Source organism: Bombyx mori, chromosome 1, assembly GCF_030269925.1.
Source record: "Bombyx mori chromosome 1, ASM3026992v2".
Lineage (NCBI taxonomy): Eukaryota > Metazoa > Arthropoda > Insecta > Lepidoptera > Bombycidae > Bombyx > Bombyx mori.
Window position 1 is genome coordinate 2,725,586 of NC_085107.1, and position 18,745 is coordinate 2,744,330.

General features: G+C 39.3%; 1 protein-coding gene across 1 annotated transcript in view; it reads left to right on the forward strand.

The window, feature by feature from the left end:
- The window catches only part of LOC101746961 (laminin subunit gamma-1), a 40,870-nt gene that overhangs the window by 15,430 nt on the left and 6,695 nt on the right, over positions 1-18,745 (forward strand). The window contains exons 15-25 of the mRNA XM_004932757.5: positions 533-702; positions 1,311-1,435; positions 1,947-2,102; positions 11,368-11,488; positions 11,867-12,051; positions 12,942-13,059; positions 13,399-13,640; positions 14,443-14,647; positions 15,966-16,203; positions 17,577-17,779; positions 18,591-18,672. Of these exons, the coding sequence (XP_004932814.1) occupies positions 533-702; positions 1,311-1,435; positions 1,947-2,102; positions 11,368-11,488; positions 11,867-12,051; positions 12,942-13,059; positions 13,399-13,640; positions 14,443-14,647; positions 15,966-16,203; positions 17,577-17,779; positions 18,591-18,672 (1,845 nt within the window). The remainder of the gene's footprint in view (positions 1-532; positions 703-1,310; positions 1,436-1,946; positions 2,103-11,367; positions 11,489-11,866; positions 12,052-12,941; positions 13,060-13,398; positions 13,641-14,442; positions 14,648-15,965; positions 16,204-17,576; positions 17,780-18,590; positions 18,673-18,745) is intronic.

Below are 18,745 nucleotides of genomic sequence, written 5' to 3' on the forward strand. Positions count from 1 at the left end.
CTTAGTCGCCAAATATAATATATAATATAATATCAATATCAGGCGACTAATAGCCAAAGTCAGACCAAAGCCAATAAAACCTCGGCCCAAGGTCAACAAAAGCATTCCCAAGGAGGGTTGACGTCAGGCAGGCGGCCGGTCATAAAAACTTTGCCAAAACTTAGAGCAACAATATCACTACCAATCGGATCTAAAATAACTTACAAAAAATTATTACCACCTCTTTTTGTAGAATGATAAATGTAAAATAAATCACAAAAATTTGCTGTGGTGACTGTTATTTACATCACAAAATTGTTATTCATTTTGATGAATTTACGAGTATTCAAATTGAATAAGTATCATGAAATTTCGATATTTTTCTGATTAATAAATAAGATCAGAATATTTTAATGTCACATCTCTATTGTAATCGTTTCATTAATTTATAACTTATTTTAGAGTGAATTCGTAGATTTAAAGTTTCTATCTAACTTTACAATAATACGGTAGCAAATGAGTTAATTTTAATTAAATTATTAATCTGTCATAGGTTACTACGGTGACGCATTGGATCCTAAACAGAAGGGTGATTGCCAGCCCTGCGAGTGTCACGAAGGCGGGACGGTAGAGAGTCCCGAGGGACCTCCTCTATGTGACGGACTTACAGGATACTGCACCTGCCGACCTCACGTTATCGGCAAAAACTGCGATAAGTGTGAAGTAAGTACGAGCGATGCTGTCGATAACAATATGAGTATGCTGTGTCCAATAAACATTGTGTTTGTAAATAAATTCAGAGTTGACAGCGTTTTGTGGTAAAATTTGAGAATTGGTGGTAGGACCTCTTCAGCCCGCACGGGTAGGTACCACCGCCCTGCCTATTTCTGCCGTGAAGCAGTAATGCGTTTCGGTTTGAAGGGTGGGGCAGCCGTTGTAACTATAGTTGAGACTTTAGAACTTATATGTCAAGGTGGGTGGCGCATTTACGCTGTAGATATCTATGGGCTCCAGTAACCTTTCAAACCGAAACGCATTACTGCTTCACGGCAGAAATAGGCAGGGTGGTGGTACCTACCCGTGCGGATTCACAAGAGGTCCTTACCACCAATAATTGCGCAAATTATAATTTTGCGGGTTTGATTTTTATTACACTATGTTATTCCTTCACCGTGGAAGTCAATCGTGAACATTTGTTAAGTACGTATTACATTACAAAAATTGGTACCCGTCTGCGGGATTCGAATACCGTTGCATCGCTAGATACGAATGCACCGAACGTCTTATCCTTTAGGGCACGACGATTTTTTATGCTATCAATTACGCAACAGGACGGCTACTATAACATCTTCTCCGGCGATGGCTGCAAGCCCTGCGACTGCAATCTCGAGGGTTCGTACAACAGCACCTGCCATCCGCGCACGGGGCAGTGCTACTGCAAACCAGGAATCGATGGGTGAGCCTATAAAGCCTATAAAGAGACGGGTAGGTCCGGTCTTGCGTATTTGCACACCGAGATGAATCGTTTGCTCCAAGGCGAAGAGTGCGACAGCTATTGCGCAAACCTAATGAATCTTTGAGCTCATGTCTCAAGTAAGATTCAATATCAAGTGAGCCGTGAGCTTCTTCACTTATCAATGCAATAAAAGCTAAATAAAAAGCGTTTACAAATAAACATTATGAAAAAATGCATAAGTGAAATGTTACGTAAAAACGCACACACTGGCAAGTGTCATTAGTCGTGACTGTTTCCTCATTTATTATTGACCCATCCGTGACTAGCGTACGCATTGCCACTAGACTTGAAAAGAAGGTACCTTCTCCTTCACCCTCTCCGAGCTCTTTCACCCATACCTAAAAAAACCGTCAATTTAAACCATTGACATTTCGATATCATGTCCAAATGTCTTCGTGTTGTACCAACCAAGATATGTGACGGAACCTTCATTATAAGTATGCGTTAATAGGAAGCACTGCGATCGCTGCCGAGACTACCACTACGGTTTCTCAGTGGAGGGATGCAAGGGTTGCGACTGTGATGAGTGGGGTTCCACCAACTACCAGTGCGACGTCTCCGGGCAGTGTACCTGCCAGGAAAACGTTGAAGGACGCCGCTGTGACAGGTCAGTAGTAGTAGTATTAATAGTAGTATTGGGGTCTTAAGAATGTTTAGGCTTTAGTTAAGAATGCTTAGTCAACAAGCTGGTGGTCTAATGGACGCTTCATGGAGTCGTCAAAGACTGTTTACTGGTACAGTTGACTTCCATTTATGTTCGTTCTAGTATGAGATGAAATGTATATTATCAGTGCTCTGGGGTCGGCGCAACATGTTTTCTCTCTTTCCACACTCCTCTATCACAGGGGTGGCCAACTTGATTAGAACCAAGATCTACTGTCTACTGACGAAACCCTCTGCGATCTACCAATGACATTTCTTGAAATTTAACGAAACAATGTAATTCAGTATACAAATAAGTAGTATAGTTTCTTTTATTAAAAATATTAAAATAAACCTGTAATGATTTAATAAAAGAAAACTGTTGTGTACAAGAGAGGATAAATAATGTGACGTAATGGTCATTCACAAATCATACAACATGAAGATGATGCGTGCATGATGATGATTGGTGATTATGTTGCGCAGTCTGTTCTATATATTTATTTATTTTTTCTTGCTACGATCGACTGAACTAATAATAGCCACGATCGACCGGTCTATCGCGATACCGGTTGGCTATCCCTGCTCTATCATATACCATTTCTTCGCTCACTCCCAATTTATCGTCTTTCACGCAATCCATCAACTTTTTCTCAGGTCTACCTCTTCCTCTAAAGCCTTCCACATTCATTAAACTCTTAACAACCTCATTGTTATTTCGTCTCGTCACATGTCCATACCATCTCAAACAATATAAGCATAAGTTTAGTTTGTAAAGCTATTTATAACGATTAGACAAAAAATCTGGTAAATCAATTTACCAAATGAATGACGGGGTATCGCTAGAGAATGGTTTGGTTAACTTGATTTCATTTTCAAAATATGATTTAGCTTAATGCTTTTATTTGCATATCTAGGGGAATCCTATACCTATAAGCCGCAGGAGAGCGTGGCTGTATTTCAATATTTGAAATAAAATGCACTAAATATATTTATGCAGTAGGCAGCGGCTTGGCTCTGCTCCTGGCATTGCTGAAGTCCATGGGCGACGGTAACCACTCACCATCAGGTGGGCCGTACGCTCGTCTGCCTACAAAGGCAATAAAAAAAAAAAAAAAAAAAAAAAAAATTTGTAAGAGCTGAGTTAGGCAATCGCCCGATGCCCGTATTTGCTGAATCCACATCGGATGACCCCGTGCGTCATAACAGAAACTGCACCATTGCAGATTTAGCAATAAGTTTACTTTAATAAATATATTGTAATTATAAATTAGTCTTGTAGTACATTCAAACGAATAAACATCGTTTTAATTAAATAAATTCTTTTTTTTATAATTAACTCGTTCGCCGTAACTTAACTGGCGCAGTCGGTAGGATCGCGACACTCGCCTTGAATATAACTCTTCAGGCTTGAGTGAACGGTATCAACCGTTATTTTCGCGAGCTCATACAACGGATCTACGAACGGCGACTATCATCAAGCGGGAGTTCCGGAGAATTGGGAGTCCTGCTGTACTACAAGGCCCGGTTGGAGATGCAAAGGACATTGGGGTGAGTGCAAGTTGTATTCCCAGTTTCCTGTGCTATATTTCCTGCCGTTATATCCTGAATGTTATGTGTGTTTGTGTATAGACTAAAATCGCTATAAACAAAGCACTTCATACACTAGAGTAGGTGAATCTGATAGGTTTTTTTTTTTTTTATATATGCATATGTCAATGACACAGTTGTAATTCGCTTGGATAGCAATATTATAAATCATCGGTACGTTTTATTGTTTGCTAAAATCGCGGATCATATAACGTTGCTGATAATTCATTTTCACGCTTTTGTCGTACAGAATAAGCAGAGTACTAGCTAATAATCTTACGTAAAACATTATTACAAAGTTATTTAATTGTGAGTTTTATAGTTTTGTGTTGTATAGCTTATAAAGATGGCAATGGCAAACATCGAACTAGCAACTTTTAAGTTCGTTTCTGAACTGTTACCTAAGTACGATGGTAACCCTAAAACATTGAACTATTTTATTAAAGAAGTAGAAAATGTTATATCATTATTGGATCAACCAGTTAGGGTACACCCCGCTCTTATTAGCTTAATTAAGAGTAAACTGAGCGATACTGCAATTTGTGCAATAGCCTCCGAGGGAAACGTGGATAGTTGGCAAGCTATTAAAACAGCACTAACGCGTAGATTAGGCGAACCACGCAACGAAATACAATTGATGCAAGAATTAATAAGGTTGCGTCGTAATAAGAACGAAGACGCAGAGTCATTTGGTAAACGTTTGCGAGAAATATTAGACACATTAAACGTGGTAGGTAGACACACAGATAAGTCATACTACGAAAATATGGTAATAGACCAATATGTAAGTCACTTAGACTTTCACGTATCTATTGGGGTGAGGATTTCAAAACCCTCGACTCTAGAAGCAGCTATAGTAACGGCTAGACAAGAGGAAGCCCGATTAGCTTTTAATAGATTTAATAATAGCTTTAGTTCACTAAATATACAGCATAAGCAAAAGGAAATAACTAAGTCTAACCAAATCTCTTACCCGGTAAGTAACCTTCCCCCGCGCAATAGTTGGAACCCGGAGCTAAAACCACAACGAGGGCCAACCATGCCGTCTTGGAGGAGTGGTTCGGCGTCAGGTAATGTGAGACCTAGCGGATCAGGTACCTTTAGGAATACAGGCAACTTTAGACCACAACTAAATGTACCTCGACAGCAAATAAACCCACCACAAAGAGTATCAGACGTCACTATGAGGTCAGTAAAAAAGCCCGAAAAACCGCGCTTTGCACCGGAAGAAATGTTTTACACACAGCATAGCCAGGAGCAGTATTACCCTGACAGTTACGACCCATATTACAGTGGTGAGTACTATAACCATAATATGCAATACAGTGACCAAAACTACGAGTATATGCCAGATATGTCGGGAGAAGAATCAAATCAACAGGATTTTCTTCAGGACGAGGACCAATCGAACCTCAGCTGATAAAGACTGTTAACCTCAACCACCACGGCAAAGACCACCTCCCTTACATCGAATTACCGGAGTTTCAAGGTAAATTTTTATTAGATACTGGTGCCTCACATTGTATGATATCACCCGATGTAATAGCCGGTACTAGTCTCGAACATTGCATCGAACGTGAGCCATTTACGGTAAAAACCGCGCATGCTACTACTCGTCACGAGCACGTCGCAATTTTACCTTTACCTTACCTGTTCAACACCGACATACACCATAAATTTTTATTGTTTGATTTTGACCCAAAATATAAGGGCCTTATTGGGATGGACTTGTTTAAAAAATTAGGCTGTAGTATAGATTTCAAAAACAAAGTGTTGCGAACATTTAATACCGAAATACCAATCTATTTCGACTATCCGGTAAAGCAAGTTAAAATAGAACCGAACTGCGAGAGGTTTATAACGGTTAAAACAAATTACACCGACGGTTATTATATTTGTGACGATTTCACTTGGTCTAAAGGATTAAAGTCACCAGCCGCGATAGTGACAGTAAAAAACGGGACTTTCAGGACATCTATAATCAATTATAATGATACACAACAAATAGTGAGTAACAATCGTATGTTAGCCCTAAGCCCACTACCGTCACAGTTGATAGAAAACAGTCACAAGTACGAAATTAACAAAATTGAGACGGAAACTGACATAGATAAAGAACTTTGTGAAAATTTAAAGAAAATTCGTACCAGCCACATGAACGAGGAAGAAAAACGGGAAATTACTAAAATCTGCTATCAGTACCGTGACATATTCTACTCGGAAAACATTCCTTTATCGTTTACCCATACAGTAAAACACGAATTAAGACTAACCGACGACACCCCCATCTTTGTACGAAGTTATAGACAGGCTCCCCAACAACGAACAGAGATACAGAAACAGGTAGATAGTCTATTAAAACAAGGAATCATTAGGGAAAGTATCTCCCCTTGGTCGTGCCCGGTACACATTGTTCCAAAAAAACCGGATGCATCAGGAAAAGTTAAATGGAGACTTGTTATTGACTATAGAAGACTTAATGACAGAATTATAGAAGACAAGTACCCCTTACCAAACATTAACGACATCCTTGACAGATTAGGGCGCGCACAATATTTCACGACCATAGATTTAGCAAGCGGCTACCATCAATTAGAAATGCACCCTAAAGACGTAGAGAAAACAGCGTTTACTACTGAAAGAGGCCACTATGAGTTCCTAAGAATGCCTTTCGGACTAAAAAATGCCCCGAGCACTTTCCAGCGTCTTATGGACCATATACTCCGAGGTATAGACAACGTATTTACGTACTTAGATGACGTCATAATAGCGGCGACGTCCCTACAAAACCACAATGAAAAACTGAAATTAGTATTTCAGCGATTCAAAATGCATAATTTGAAAGTTCAGTTAGACAAATCAGAATTTCTACAGAAGCACGTTAACTTTCTAGGACATGAATTGACGGACCAAGGACTAAATCCTAACAAGGACAAAATTAAAGCAGTATTAAATTTCCCTATACCACAAACGCAAAAAGACATAAAAGCTTTCTTAGGACTAGTCGGGTACTATAGGAAGTTTATAAAGGACTTTGCGAAGTTGACGAAACCTTTAACAGCATGTCTAAAAAAGAACGCAAAGGTTGAACATACAAACGAATTTTTAGACGCAGTTGATAAATGCAAACAAATTCTAACAAACGCCCCAATCCTGCAATACCCTGACTTCGACAAGCCGTTTATTTTAACGACAGACGCATCTGACTTTGCTTTAGGAGCAGTACTTTCCCAAGGCAATGTGGGCTCAGATAAACCAGTAGCCTATGCCTCAAGGACATTATCAGATACTGAGATCCGTTACTCTACCATAGAGAAAGAACTGTTAGGGATAGTATGGGCAATTAAGTATTTTAGACCTTACTTATATGGCCGTAAATTTACAATTTATACGGACCATAGACCCCTTACATGGTTAATGAGTCTAAAGGACCCTAACTCTAAATTAACACGATGGAAACTAAAGTTGGCAGAGTATGATTACAAAGTTGTTTATAAAAAGGGCAAACAAAACACTAACGCAGATGCACTATCCCGAGCAAAAATTTTTCATAATAGTATAGATTCTCTAGCTGTTAATGTTGACGACAATAGTGACGACAACATAATAAATAGAATATTCGAAAACGCCCGTAGACAGGCAGAGGTAGAAACTAATGACCCGAATAACCAAGACAATGAACGTAACAATACTGACAATGACGACCAACCTTATAACAACAATGACGTAGAAATGACCAGTATCTATCCCTCTCAAATTGACGAAGAGACAGACACAAGGAGTGCAACAACAGTCGACCCCGATCAATTAGTTTCTACAAATCATACCCAACCTGATAATGAAAATAACGGTATCCCTATAATATCCGACGCTATTGATAGACAGTTGAAACAATTTTACGTTAGGTCCACACCAGGTTCTACATACAGAGTAGAGGACAGATCAACAAACTCTAGGACAGTTATTAAGGATGTTTTCATCCCAGTAAATAACACTGAATCAGAAATTATCAAATTTTTAAAGGAACACACAATAGCTGACCGTGTTTTTCATTGCTATTTTTACGACGAAAATCTATACTTAGCCTTTTCAAGAGTGTATACTACGATCTTTAATGACAGAGGACCTAAATTAATAAGATGTACTTCGCGGGTCACACTTGTTGAAAATAAAACTGAACAACAAGAACTCATTAAGCGATATCACGAAGGTAAATCATCGCATCGCGGTATCCAAGAGACCTTTAAGCATCTGCATAGGAATTATCACTGGCCTAATATGTTATTGACAGTTCAAAGGTTCATTAATCAATGCGACCTTTGCCTAAAGGCCAAATATGAAAGAAATCCCTTAAAACCTCCATTGATTATAACAGAGACACCTACGAAGCCATTTCAACACTTGTTCATGGATCTCTATAGTACTGGAGGTGCAACGTTTTTAACAATTATCGACAATTTCTCTAAATTTGCCCAGGCGGTGCCTCTGAATGCTTCTAGTAGTGTTCACATCGCAGAAGCTCTATTACAAGTATTTTCTGTACTAGGACTACCTCTTAAAATCACCACAGACTCAGATACAAAGTTCGATAATGACGTCATAAAAGAGATATGTGCTTCGCATGATATCCACATTCACTTCACGACGCCTTACAACCCAAACTCTAACTCACCCATTGAACGATTTCATTCAACCATCGCAGAAATAATAAGAATTCAAAAAATGACAAATAAAGACGACCCCATACAATTGATCATGAAATACGCTATCATCGCCTATAACAACGCTATTCATTCTACTACAGGCTATACACCACGTGAGCTTTTATTCGGTCATACGGCATCCCGAAATCCATTAGAGCTATATTATCCTAAAGAATTTTATCAAGATTATGTCCTCAATCACCGCAAGAATGCAGAAGCAGTACAGGAATGTATAGCAGCCCACGTGTCTAAGAACAAAGAGCAGGTAATAGAAAAGAGAAACCAGGCAGCGGAAACAATCACGTTTAAGGTAGGTGAAACCGTTTACAAACAGGTCGCCAAAACCACCAGGAGCGACAAGACAAAACCAGTATTTAAAGGTCCGTATAAAATCATTCATTTACACCCTAATAATGTCGCAGAAATTATAGGGCACCACCCAAATTCTAAATCGATTCGAGTTCATTTCAAACTCTTACGTAGACCACATCTTGTTCCAGGGCCCTCATCGCAGGAGCCTTCGTACTCTACACAGCCGCCGACTTGACCCTTAATCCTATAGACAATACTAATGGCATCCTTTTGTTAAAACAAGGACAAATTTTGAAGCAGATAGACACTTTTAGTCTGGCCTGCCTATATAACGTATCGTATTTACATGAAACAAGCTTAAAGCTTATGTCTTTATATGCCAGTACTAAAGCTGCTGAAGGTAACGAAGACCTGCATAGAGCATATAAGGATCAAATAGAAAATAGTTTACATTTAATAGGGAAGAAGTTAGCATTTATTGCACCGCACCATAGATTTAGACGTGGCTTAATTAACGGTTTAGGTTCAGTAGTTAAAACTATTACAGGTAATCTGGATTATGAAGACGCTATTAAGTTTGAAAATGAATTATCTAATCTACGTAATTCAGTCCATAATATTAACACATCTCAAAAACAAACTTTATTCATAGCAAAGCACGTAGTTGAAGAATTTAGTAAACAGATCAAGTTATTAGACGAAAATCAGAAAAAGATAGGTTCAATGTTAAAAAACGCCACTTTAAGTAATAACGTAGTAATAAGCAGATTGCACTTTTTAGATTTATATATCCAAATATATTTTAGTTTGCAATTACTCTTAGATAAATTAGTTATATTAGAAGACGCCATGACCTTTGCACAACTAGAAGTAATGCATCCTAGCATTATAGCTCCACACAGTCTTATAAGTGAAATAACAGCTATTCAAAAACTTTACCAATTTAGACCCGTTGATAGAATAAGTATTAAAAATATTCATAGTATAGAGAGCTCTATTAGCGTAAAAGCGTATAGCACAAACGACGCACTAACATTCATACTAGATATCCCTTCTATAGATGAAAACCTTTATGACCTTATCCATCTATACTCCATACCAGATAAACAAAACCTCACCATTATTCCTAAATCCAAATACCTAGCACTGGGAACCAACGAGTACTCATACCTGGAGGAAGATTGCAAGAAGATCACACAAGACGTCCAACTCTGCACATCGCTGAACACCCAACCTGTGGAGAACTCTGAAGACTGCATAGTAACTCTTATAAAACACGAGAGCACAAACTGCACCCGTGCCAGGATGAACCTGAAACAAGGCAAGATCCAGAGACTAGAAGACAACAAATGGCTTATCATCTTGAAAGACGAACAAATCCTGAAATCTCGCTGCGGAAGGAAATCTGACTATAAAAAGATGTCAGGAATATACATCGCCAGCATTACAAGCGATTGTCAAGTGGAAATATTCAACCGAACACTGAAGACAAACACGGACACTATTACAGCTGATGAAATCGTACCCATTCCCAGCGAAACCACTATTCTAGAAGGGAATATTCGCTATAACCTACAACTGAAAGATATATCTCTGGATAGCATCCACGAACTGATGGACCGGGTCGAAAACATTCAACAACCTATCATCGACTGGCAGACTATGATGACTACCCCAAGTTGGTCAACACTGGGACTCTACCTCATTCTGATAGCAATAATCATCTGGAAGCTGTGGCAGTGGAGACAGCGACGACTACAATCAAAGAACGAGAGCCCCGAGAACACTAGCACCGAGGACGCTGCTGGAAGCTGCGGGACGCGCTTCTATCTTAAGGAGGGAGGAGTTAGGCAATCGCCCGATGCCCGTATTTGCTGAATCCACATCGGATGACCCCGTGCGTCATAACAGAAACTGCACCATTGCAGATTTAGCAATAAGTTTACTTTAATAAATATATTGTAATTATAAATTAGTCTTGTAGTACATTCAAACGAATAAACATCGTTTTAATTAAATAAATTCTTTTTTTTATAATTAACTCGTTCGCCGTAACTTAACTGCTGTCAAATCCTTTTCACTAGATGGTGCTATAATAAATAAATAAAAAATGGGTCGCAGAGTCATCTATTATAGTAGCATTGAATTAAATGTTGCATCAAATCCTCATTTAAACTTATATTCAACACTACTTAAGAGCTCTTCTATAAATTATTTTAAACAAAAATATCATCAAAACTTTTCGAAATGCTTTAACAGTTCGTCACTAGATGACAGTGAAATAAAATAATATTGAATGTCCACCCTTTGTACTCCAAAGCTTGATGCGAGAGGTCACTCACTATTGAACTTCACTTTTTTAAAACGACAAGATCATTCAATAGTCTGCAAGACCACAAATGAAACTAGAACAAATAGTAGGTACGTAATAAAAGAAGAAATCGTGAGTACTTGTTGCTTAGAATAAAAATTGTTTTGGTCATACAATTAAAGGCCAGGGCACCGAAGATGAACCAATTACGCCACAGATGCTTCTGTCCTTGGCCCCGGCTGCTCCGGGATGCCCTACGGCGCCTCTTATTATCTTTGTACTACATTCATAGTGTATATTGTTGCAACTTCCAGATGTATGGAGAACAAAAAGCGTCGTCTCGATGGCCAGGGTTGTGAGGACTGTCCCCCTTGCTACAATTTGGTTCTCGATGCGGTCAATCAGCACAGACGTGAGCTGCAAGAGCTTGATGAGGTAAAAGCAAATAGTTCAAAATTTTCATACCATAGCATTTTGTGCCGTGTCGATAAATTACTAGATTTCATAGTAAAATTTCGAAACCCTCTTTGAGACAAGAGGTCTAATCGTCAATAGACTTAGACTTCATGACGACTGGCTCACCATTCAAATCGACACGTATAGCTGCTTTGCGACAGAAATATTAAACCACTACGATCTTGCTGACTGTTCTATTTTGAGGGTATTACGTCAGAAAATAAAATAAAAGATACTACTGATGGTATTATAATCATAATAGTAAGCTTAATAGTAACCTTACAACTCGATTGAAACCAAATGAATTAATATTATAAGACAAACACACTAATATAAATTTTAATTTAATTTTTTTAGATTTTGGCTAAAATATCGAAGGCTCCAACGGTGGTGGAAAACGCTGACTTCGATAATGAACTGCAGCGTGTCAGAGCCGAGATAGAGAGCTTATCTCAGGAAGCACAAATAGGCCTTGGCAACACAGGGGGCTCCAGCCTCACCGACAATTTGGCTGAACTGGCTGACAGACTTGCTGACATTAGGTATTTACTATAAATACAAAAAAACTAACTTACTTTAGTGGACTTCACGTGGATTTTGATTTCCTAAACGAAATCTTGCCACTGTACTCGTTGATCTCAGCAAACATTTCGTCGCAACCTAACCCATGCATCAGCCCCCTGAGTTTCTCGCCGAATCTTCTCAGCGGGTCGCGATTCCGATCCGGTAATAAATTCATTCGCGAAACAACTGCTCTTGTGTTGTTAGGTCTCCTTCAGAGGCTTTCGGGTAGCTGTTAGCAAATCCCACCGCTCCTGGCTGAGCCTTTGCTCGCCTTCCTGTCCTGATGAAACTGAAAAGGCCTTCGGGCCAACACTAATCCTTCTTTCATAGAAAAAGGAAATCTTGTGATTCTGTCACCTCTCGTATAAGTCATTGGCCTGTATTCCATTGGCCTCAGATTATCTAAAAATACCAGCCTCTTATAAGTCGCACGTCCAAATCTCATTCCTATAGAAGCACCCCTCACGTGCGGACGTGCTCGTCGACCACTCAATCGCCAGGCCTTTTTTCGTCCGGTTTTTGCTACCCCGGCCTTTGTTCGCCCGAGCGTTGTTTGTGGCAAATCTGCCGACAAATCAAAGAGCTACGTCCTCGCAAGGCTCCCGGTTCAGACGGTATATCTAACCGCATATCTAATTGGGTATATCTAACCCTAAGTTCTGCCTTAGGCGCATTATATTCGCGATAGCAGGGGCCAACTTGTTCAGACTGGCCAATGAATTGAGTTACAGGTTTGTTGTAATCAGTGTTTATATTCATTACAACGAATGATACTAGTATGCTTATGTTTAAAAACACTTTATGTTTCTAGCTGTGGCTCGAAATAAAATAGATTTAGTTTATGAAATGTACATTTTTTTTCTCTCAGAAATATGCTCTTCAAAATCGAGGACGAGAGCTTTGACGGCAACGAAGCTGTTGAGAAGAGCAAGGGAAATGTCTCCAAAGCCGAGGGCACCATAGAGGCCGCCCAGAAGGAAATCAACGTAATAAATCATTCGCTTATTTAATAATTTTAAACTTATTAAACATCACTCTTATTCACATAAATTTGATTAGTACTCTTTTGGCGAGAAGACTATTGTGATATTCTTTTATGAACATTTATTATTATTCGTAATAAAAACTTTAATTAATTTACTGCATAGATATATAATGCATCGTAAACAATGAATTAAAAGTATCATTGTTTTTAATATCAATGATTGCATTACGAAGCTATACGAGTATATAGTTTCAATTTTACATTCTAAATTCCATACATCTACAACCTTACAAGTTACAAGCGAATGCTGTTCATAGAAAGTACATCTCTCCTCAAACAGAGCGCTCTGGAGTACTTGGACGGGGAAGGAGCAGCAGCGTTAGCGAAAGCGCGCAACAGATCAGACCAGTTTGGCAAGCAGTCCGTGGACATGTCAGCGCTCGCCAAAGAATCCAGGCTTCTCGCTGAGAAGTTAGAGAACGAAGCAAGGAACATCAGAGATATAGCGGACAAGGCCTTCAACTCTTCGCTTGTCGCAAACAAGATCGCCAAAGATGGCATCAATAAACAAGCCAATATTAGGTAATTAGTTGGTACATGGACATTATGAATGCTAACACATATATAAATAGCTTCTCCCCGCGGTGACTCCGCGGGGTGAAATTGGTCTAAAAAAAGTAGTCTAAGTTACTCTTTATATCAAAAGCTACCTATCAGTGAAAGTCTCGTCAAAATCGGTCCAGCCGTTCCAGAGATTAGCTGGATTGAATAGACAGACGACAAAAATTGTGAAAAATGTTATTTTGGTGTACCGTAGCGTATATTATATAACATTATATGCATATGCGTATTTTAAAAATTAGTTATTTCAATATTACAAACAGATATTCCAATTTTATTTATATGTAGTATTTATTTATATATAGATGTATAGATAACTGCCTATTTCTGCCGTGAAGCAGTAATGCGTTTCGACTTAAAGGGTGGGACAACCGTTGTGCTGTAAACTCAAATCTCAAGGTAGGTCACGGCATTTACGTTGTAGATGTCTGGGCTCCGGTAACCACTTAACACCAGGTGAGCCGTGAGCTCGCCCACACATCTAAGCAATAACTAAAAATAAAATAATAAAAACTATATACCTTTTCCTACAGGAGTTGTTTCGTAATTATTAGATCGATATGTCACGCGGCTTACTTGTATTTTATTTATAAGCCATAGATGCCACACGACACTTTGACCACCGTTAAATTATCCAGTAGAATATGTTTAACATCAGAAATACTTAATCAGTACTTACTGCCTGTGCAAGATCACAAACAATAAATCGGAGCAATGTACATAATAAGTAGGTAAACATGATATTTTAAATTTGAATTCACAGTAACGAGGTTCAGATCCTAACGAACGAACTGAATGCGGCTTCGGGAAAACTGAACAGTATGACAGAGCTTGCCGATCAAGCTTTAAAGAGAGCCAGAGCTGTGTATGACGAAGCTTTAGGTCTGTACGCGGAGGTCAACACCACGCTGCTGCCCGACATCAAGCTCAACAAGCTTCACGAAGATTCAATGGAGATGAATAGAACGGTATAAATATCATAGCCATATTTGGTCCCAATTTAAGATTCCCGTTGCTATGGATAACAAAGATTGATTAACATTTTTATATATACTAGTGGTTCCGCAGGTACTCTTCACGATTGACTTGAATTCGAAAATTTCTTTCACTTTTGGCAAGCTACACTATCCCCGGGTGACACAGGCTACACGCGAATTATATTAGGGATCCTTACTAATTTCCAATAATGTAACCCAAGGTGTAAAAAATTACCTAAAATATCGCGTGCGCTGCCATCCGAGCGAAGCCGGGGCGGACCGCTAGTTATTTTAATAAAACACAGTCGTCGTGGCCTAAAGGATAAGACGTCTGGTGCATTCGTATCTAGCGATGCACCGGTGTTCGAATCCCGCAGGCGGGTACCAATTTTTCTAACGAAATACGTACTCAACAAATGTTCATGATTGACTTCCACGGTGAAGGAATAACATCGTGTAATAAAAACCAAACTCGCAAAATTATAATTTGCGTAATTACTGGTGGTAGGACCTCTTGCGAGTCCGCACGGGTGGATACCACCACCCTGCCTATTTCTGCCGTGAAGCAGTAATGCGTATCGATTTGAAGGGTGGGGCAGCCGTTGTAACTATACTGAGACCTTAAAACTTATATCTCAAGGTGGGTGGCGCATTTACGTCGTAGATGTCTATGGGCTCCAGTAACCATTTAACACCAGGTTGGCTGTGAGCTCGTCCACACATATAGGTATATATAAGCAATGAAAAAAAAAGTAGTTGAAATTCGACTATAATTAATTGAAATTATAAGTTTGAACATTAATGGTCATAATGGTTCTATTGTCAAAGAGTATTATTTTACTTCCTATAATCACAGATTTTGCCAAAACTACACTTTAGACAAATAACATCATAGACAAAGAATGTTAATCTATTCTCAATTTGACCACAGACTTTAAACAATAATAAAAGTTTCACAATAAACAAAGAGTATTTAAGTGTGTGTCGAATACATGGTAGTGTGCGTCAAGTTTCTTTTATTGATTTAATTTATTTTGTAGGCATAATTAAAAATAATAATAACATTTTGCGCTCCTTCTCTACATTCTCTATTTATAAGTGTGGGAAATTTCATACTTACGATTACTCACGACACGAACAGTTAGGGCCGCTAACTACCGAGTCAGTCGATCCGTTTTAATGATTATAAAAATTATACTTTGACAAAAGTCCTTAGAACTTACCAAATAACAACGCTTATGGCACTGGCTGTTATGAAACCTTTAATACCTTTTGAGTACTACCGCATGTCTCACCGTTCTCGTTACAGATTGATGAGAAATCAGCAGAGCTGGACCGTTTGATAGCTGAGAACGAAGACACCCTTCACAATTTAGAGGATGGCATAAGGCGCGGTCGGGACTTGCTGGAACAAGGTCACGACAGGCAGGAGGAACTCAACGATCTCCTCGCTAAGCTGGATGAGCTGCAGGCGCAAGCTAAAAACGATGTGGAACTCACGAAAGCCACGTTGACAGCCGCAAATGAGATTTACAAGACTTTAAAAGGTAAATAGCGGCATCGGTGGCGACTCTGCAGTGTTTCATTCTGTTTCAAATATTGTCAAAAGGCAGGTTGACTATAGTAGAATTATTTTGTCCGTGCAGTTTGGGTCATAAATAATCGGAGCGGTGAAGCGAGTATTTCGCTCTCTCTTCCACTCACGAGCCTTATGGACGGGCATAGTGATGCGCATTATTGTTGTCGATAAGCGTTATCGATAGTGTATTTAGTTTTGTCGTTTTGTGGGTTAGTGATAAAAATGAAAGTAAAAATCACAAATTGAACACTTAAACCACATATCGCCGCAGCAAGTTAATGAGAACGGCAGAAATTCACACTTTGTAACTTTTTGGGATCTATTTTCATTTCAGTGAAAAAAATTAACACACGTGCAAATATTATTTTGAATAAATTCTGCAGTTTTGGTACAAAACAAAGGAGTAGCCATTGGTCACTAAAGATATTCAGAGAGCGAATGCATAAAAACACATTTCTCTTCGACATATGTACTATAATTTGCAGGTAGGTACAACAAATGACTCATAACATAACAATGTCTCACCACCCTTCGTATACCACCCCACCGCCGTGTACCTGCCTTCGATGACTCATTTGTTTTTATCGATAATGGCGTTACGCCTGCGCAACATGCTCACCGCCCTAACCGGGCTATGTTTCATGACCCAAACTGCACGGACAAAATATAATAATTTTACTATAGTTATTTTACGACTACCAGTGTGCTTAGTGCGAGCTTTGTAACTTCTCGATCGCATAAAAGTTAACTCAAATTTGTATAGAGTTGGAACAGCTTCCCTTAGTTTGCCGCTAGGGGCGCTGTTCCAATTTGTTTCCGATGTTCTATCTATTGTCGATTTGTCGCAGCTCGATCTTAATACAGGATTTTGATTCCTGATACGTCTTTCTGTACTCCTTCTCCATGGGAATTTTGAAAACAACGTATTTAGGTGTAAAATGAATTGTGACGTCAGCGTTTAAGTGTGCTTGACAAACAATAATTTTACGAAATCGAAACAGCATCTACTCGACAGAAATCTATTTTATATTGTAGTATTCGTGTGATTAACGCCAAATTAATTTATCATACACATTTATTGAAACCATAGGTACGCCATCTATCGTAAAATCGTAGTACTACGACAAAACCCACCTTGGACTACCAAAAACAGCTAATAAGTTTCATAATCATTTTACAAACACAAAGAAATGTTAGCTTTTAATCTACGTCAGCATAGCCATAGGTTACCACTTTCCGCGTGCTGGAGTCCGAAATTCTTCGCACACGATCGCTAGCTTTTAATTATAAATTGCTTTTTTTTAAAACACGTCTCGATTTCTTGATATCATTCACGAACAGAGTTCAGTGATCAAGTGACCGAGTCGCACAAGCAAGCGATCCAAGCCACGATGGACGTGCCGGCCGTCCAAGAGAAGGTAGCGGCGGCCGAGGAGAGCATCAACAGCATCACCGAGGAGTTGGTCGCCGCCAGTGACAAGGCGAAGGAGGCCAGGGACTTGGCCCAGCAGGCGCAAAAGGAATATGCCGACAAAGCTTCTGAGGTATTGCCTTTTACTAGTGGTAGGAACTCTTGTGAATCCGCACGGGTAGGTACCACCCCCCTGCCCGTTTCTGCCGTGAAGCAGTAATGTGTTTCGGGTTGAAGGTCTGGGCAGCGGTGGTAACTATACTGAGACCTAAGAACTCATATCTCAAGGTGGGTGGCGGCGTTTTCGTTGTAGATGTCTATGGGCTCCAGTAACCATTTAACACCAGGTGGGCTGTGAGCTCGTTCGCCCATCTAAGCAATAAAAATAAAAGAGGTGAGTGAGCACGGGCTCATCATGAATGGCAGGGATCTGCTAACAGCTGTACGACACGTATCGAATGCATGTCCTGCCGGATCAGAATCGGGATTTGATAATAGGATCCAGCTAGCTCTTCAAATTGTAATGTTAAGCGGCCGTCACAACGGCTGAGCCGCCCTTCAAACCGAAACGCATTACTGCTCCACGGCAGAAATAGGCAGGGTGGTGGTGTGCCTACAGCACGTCAGTATTGTATGTATTGTTCTTATAAAAGTACGTGTCCACAAAACACTATCACTTGTTTAATTAACAATACTCGCTCACAATATTTGGACGGCTACATAAACATAAATAAATATAGCACAGTGGTACCTACCCGTACGGACTCACAAGAGGTACTACCATCAGAAGTTGGAAGTTGGAACGGCCTTCGAACTCCCAGTAAAGGTTCCATCCTAAAAAAGACAATCGTTCCTCATGTCTCAAAGTGAACATTCAACACATTCGAAGCAACAAAACGTCATAAATTAAAACAAATACATGTTTTTCTGTTTGTTTTTAAAAGGCCGCCCACGAAATCAAGAAGAAAGCGTCCGCTGCCAAAGCAAAAGCTGTGAACTTGAGAGACGAGTCAGACAAACTGATTAGTAAGTTTTAAATAATGTTATGTAATATTAATTGGAAATATTCTAATATAGATATATAATAAAAAAGATATAT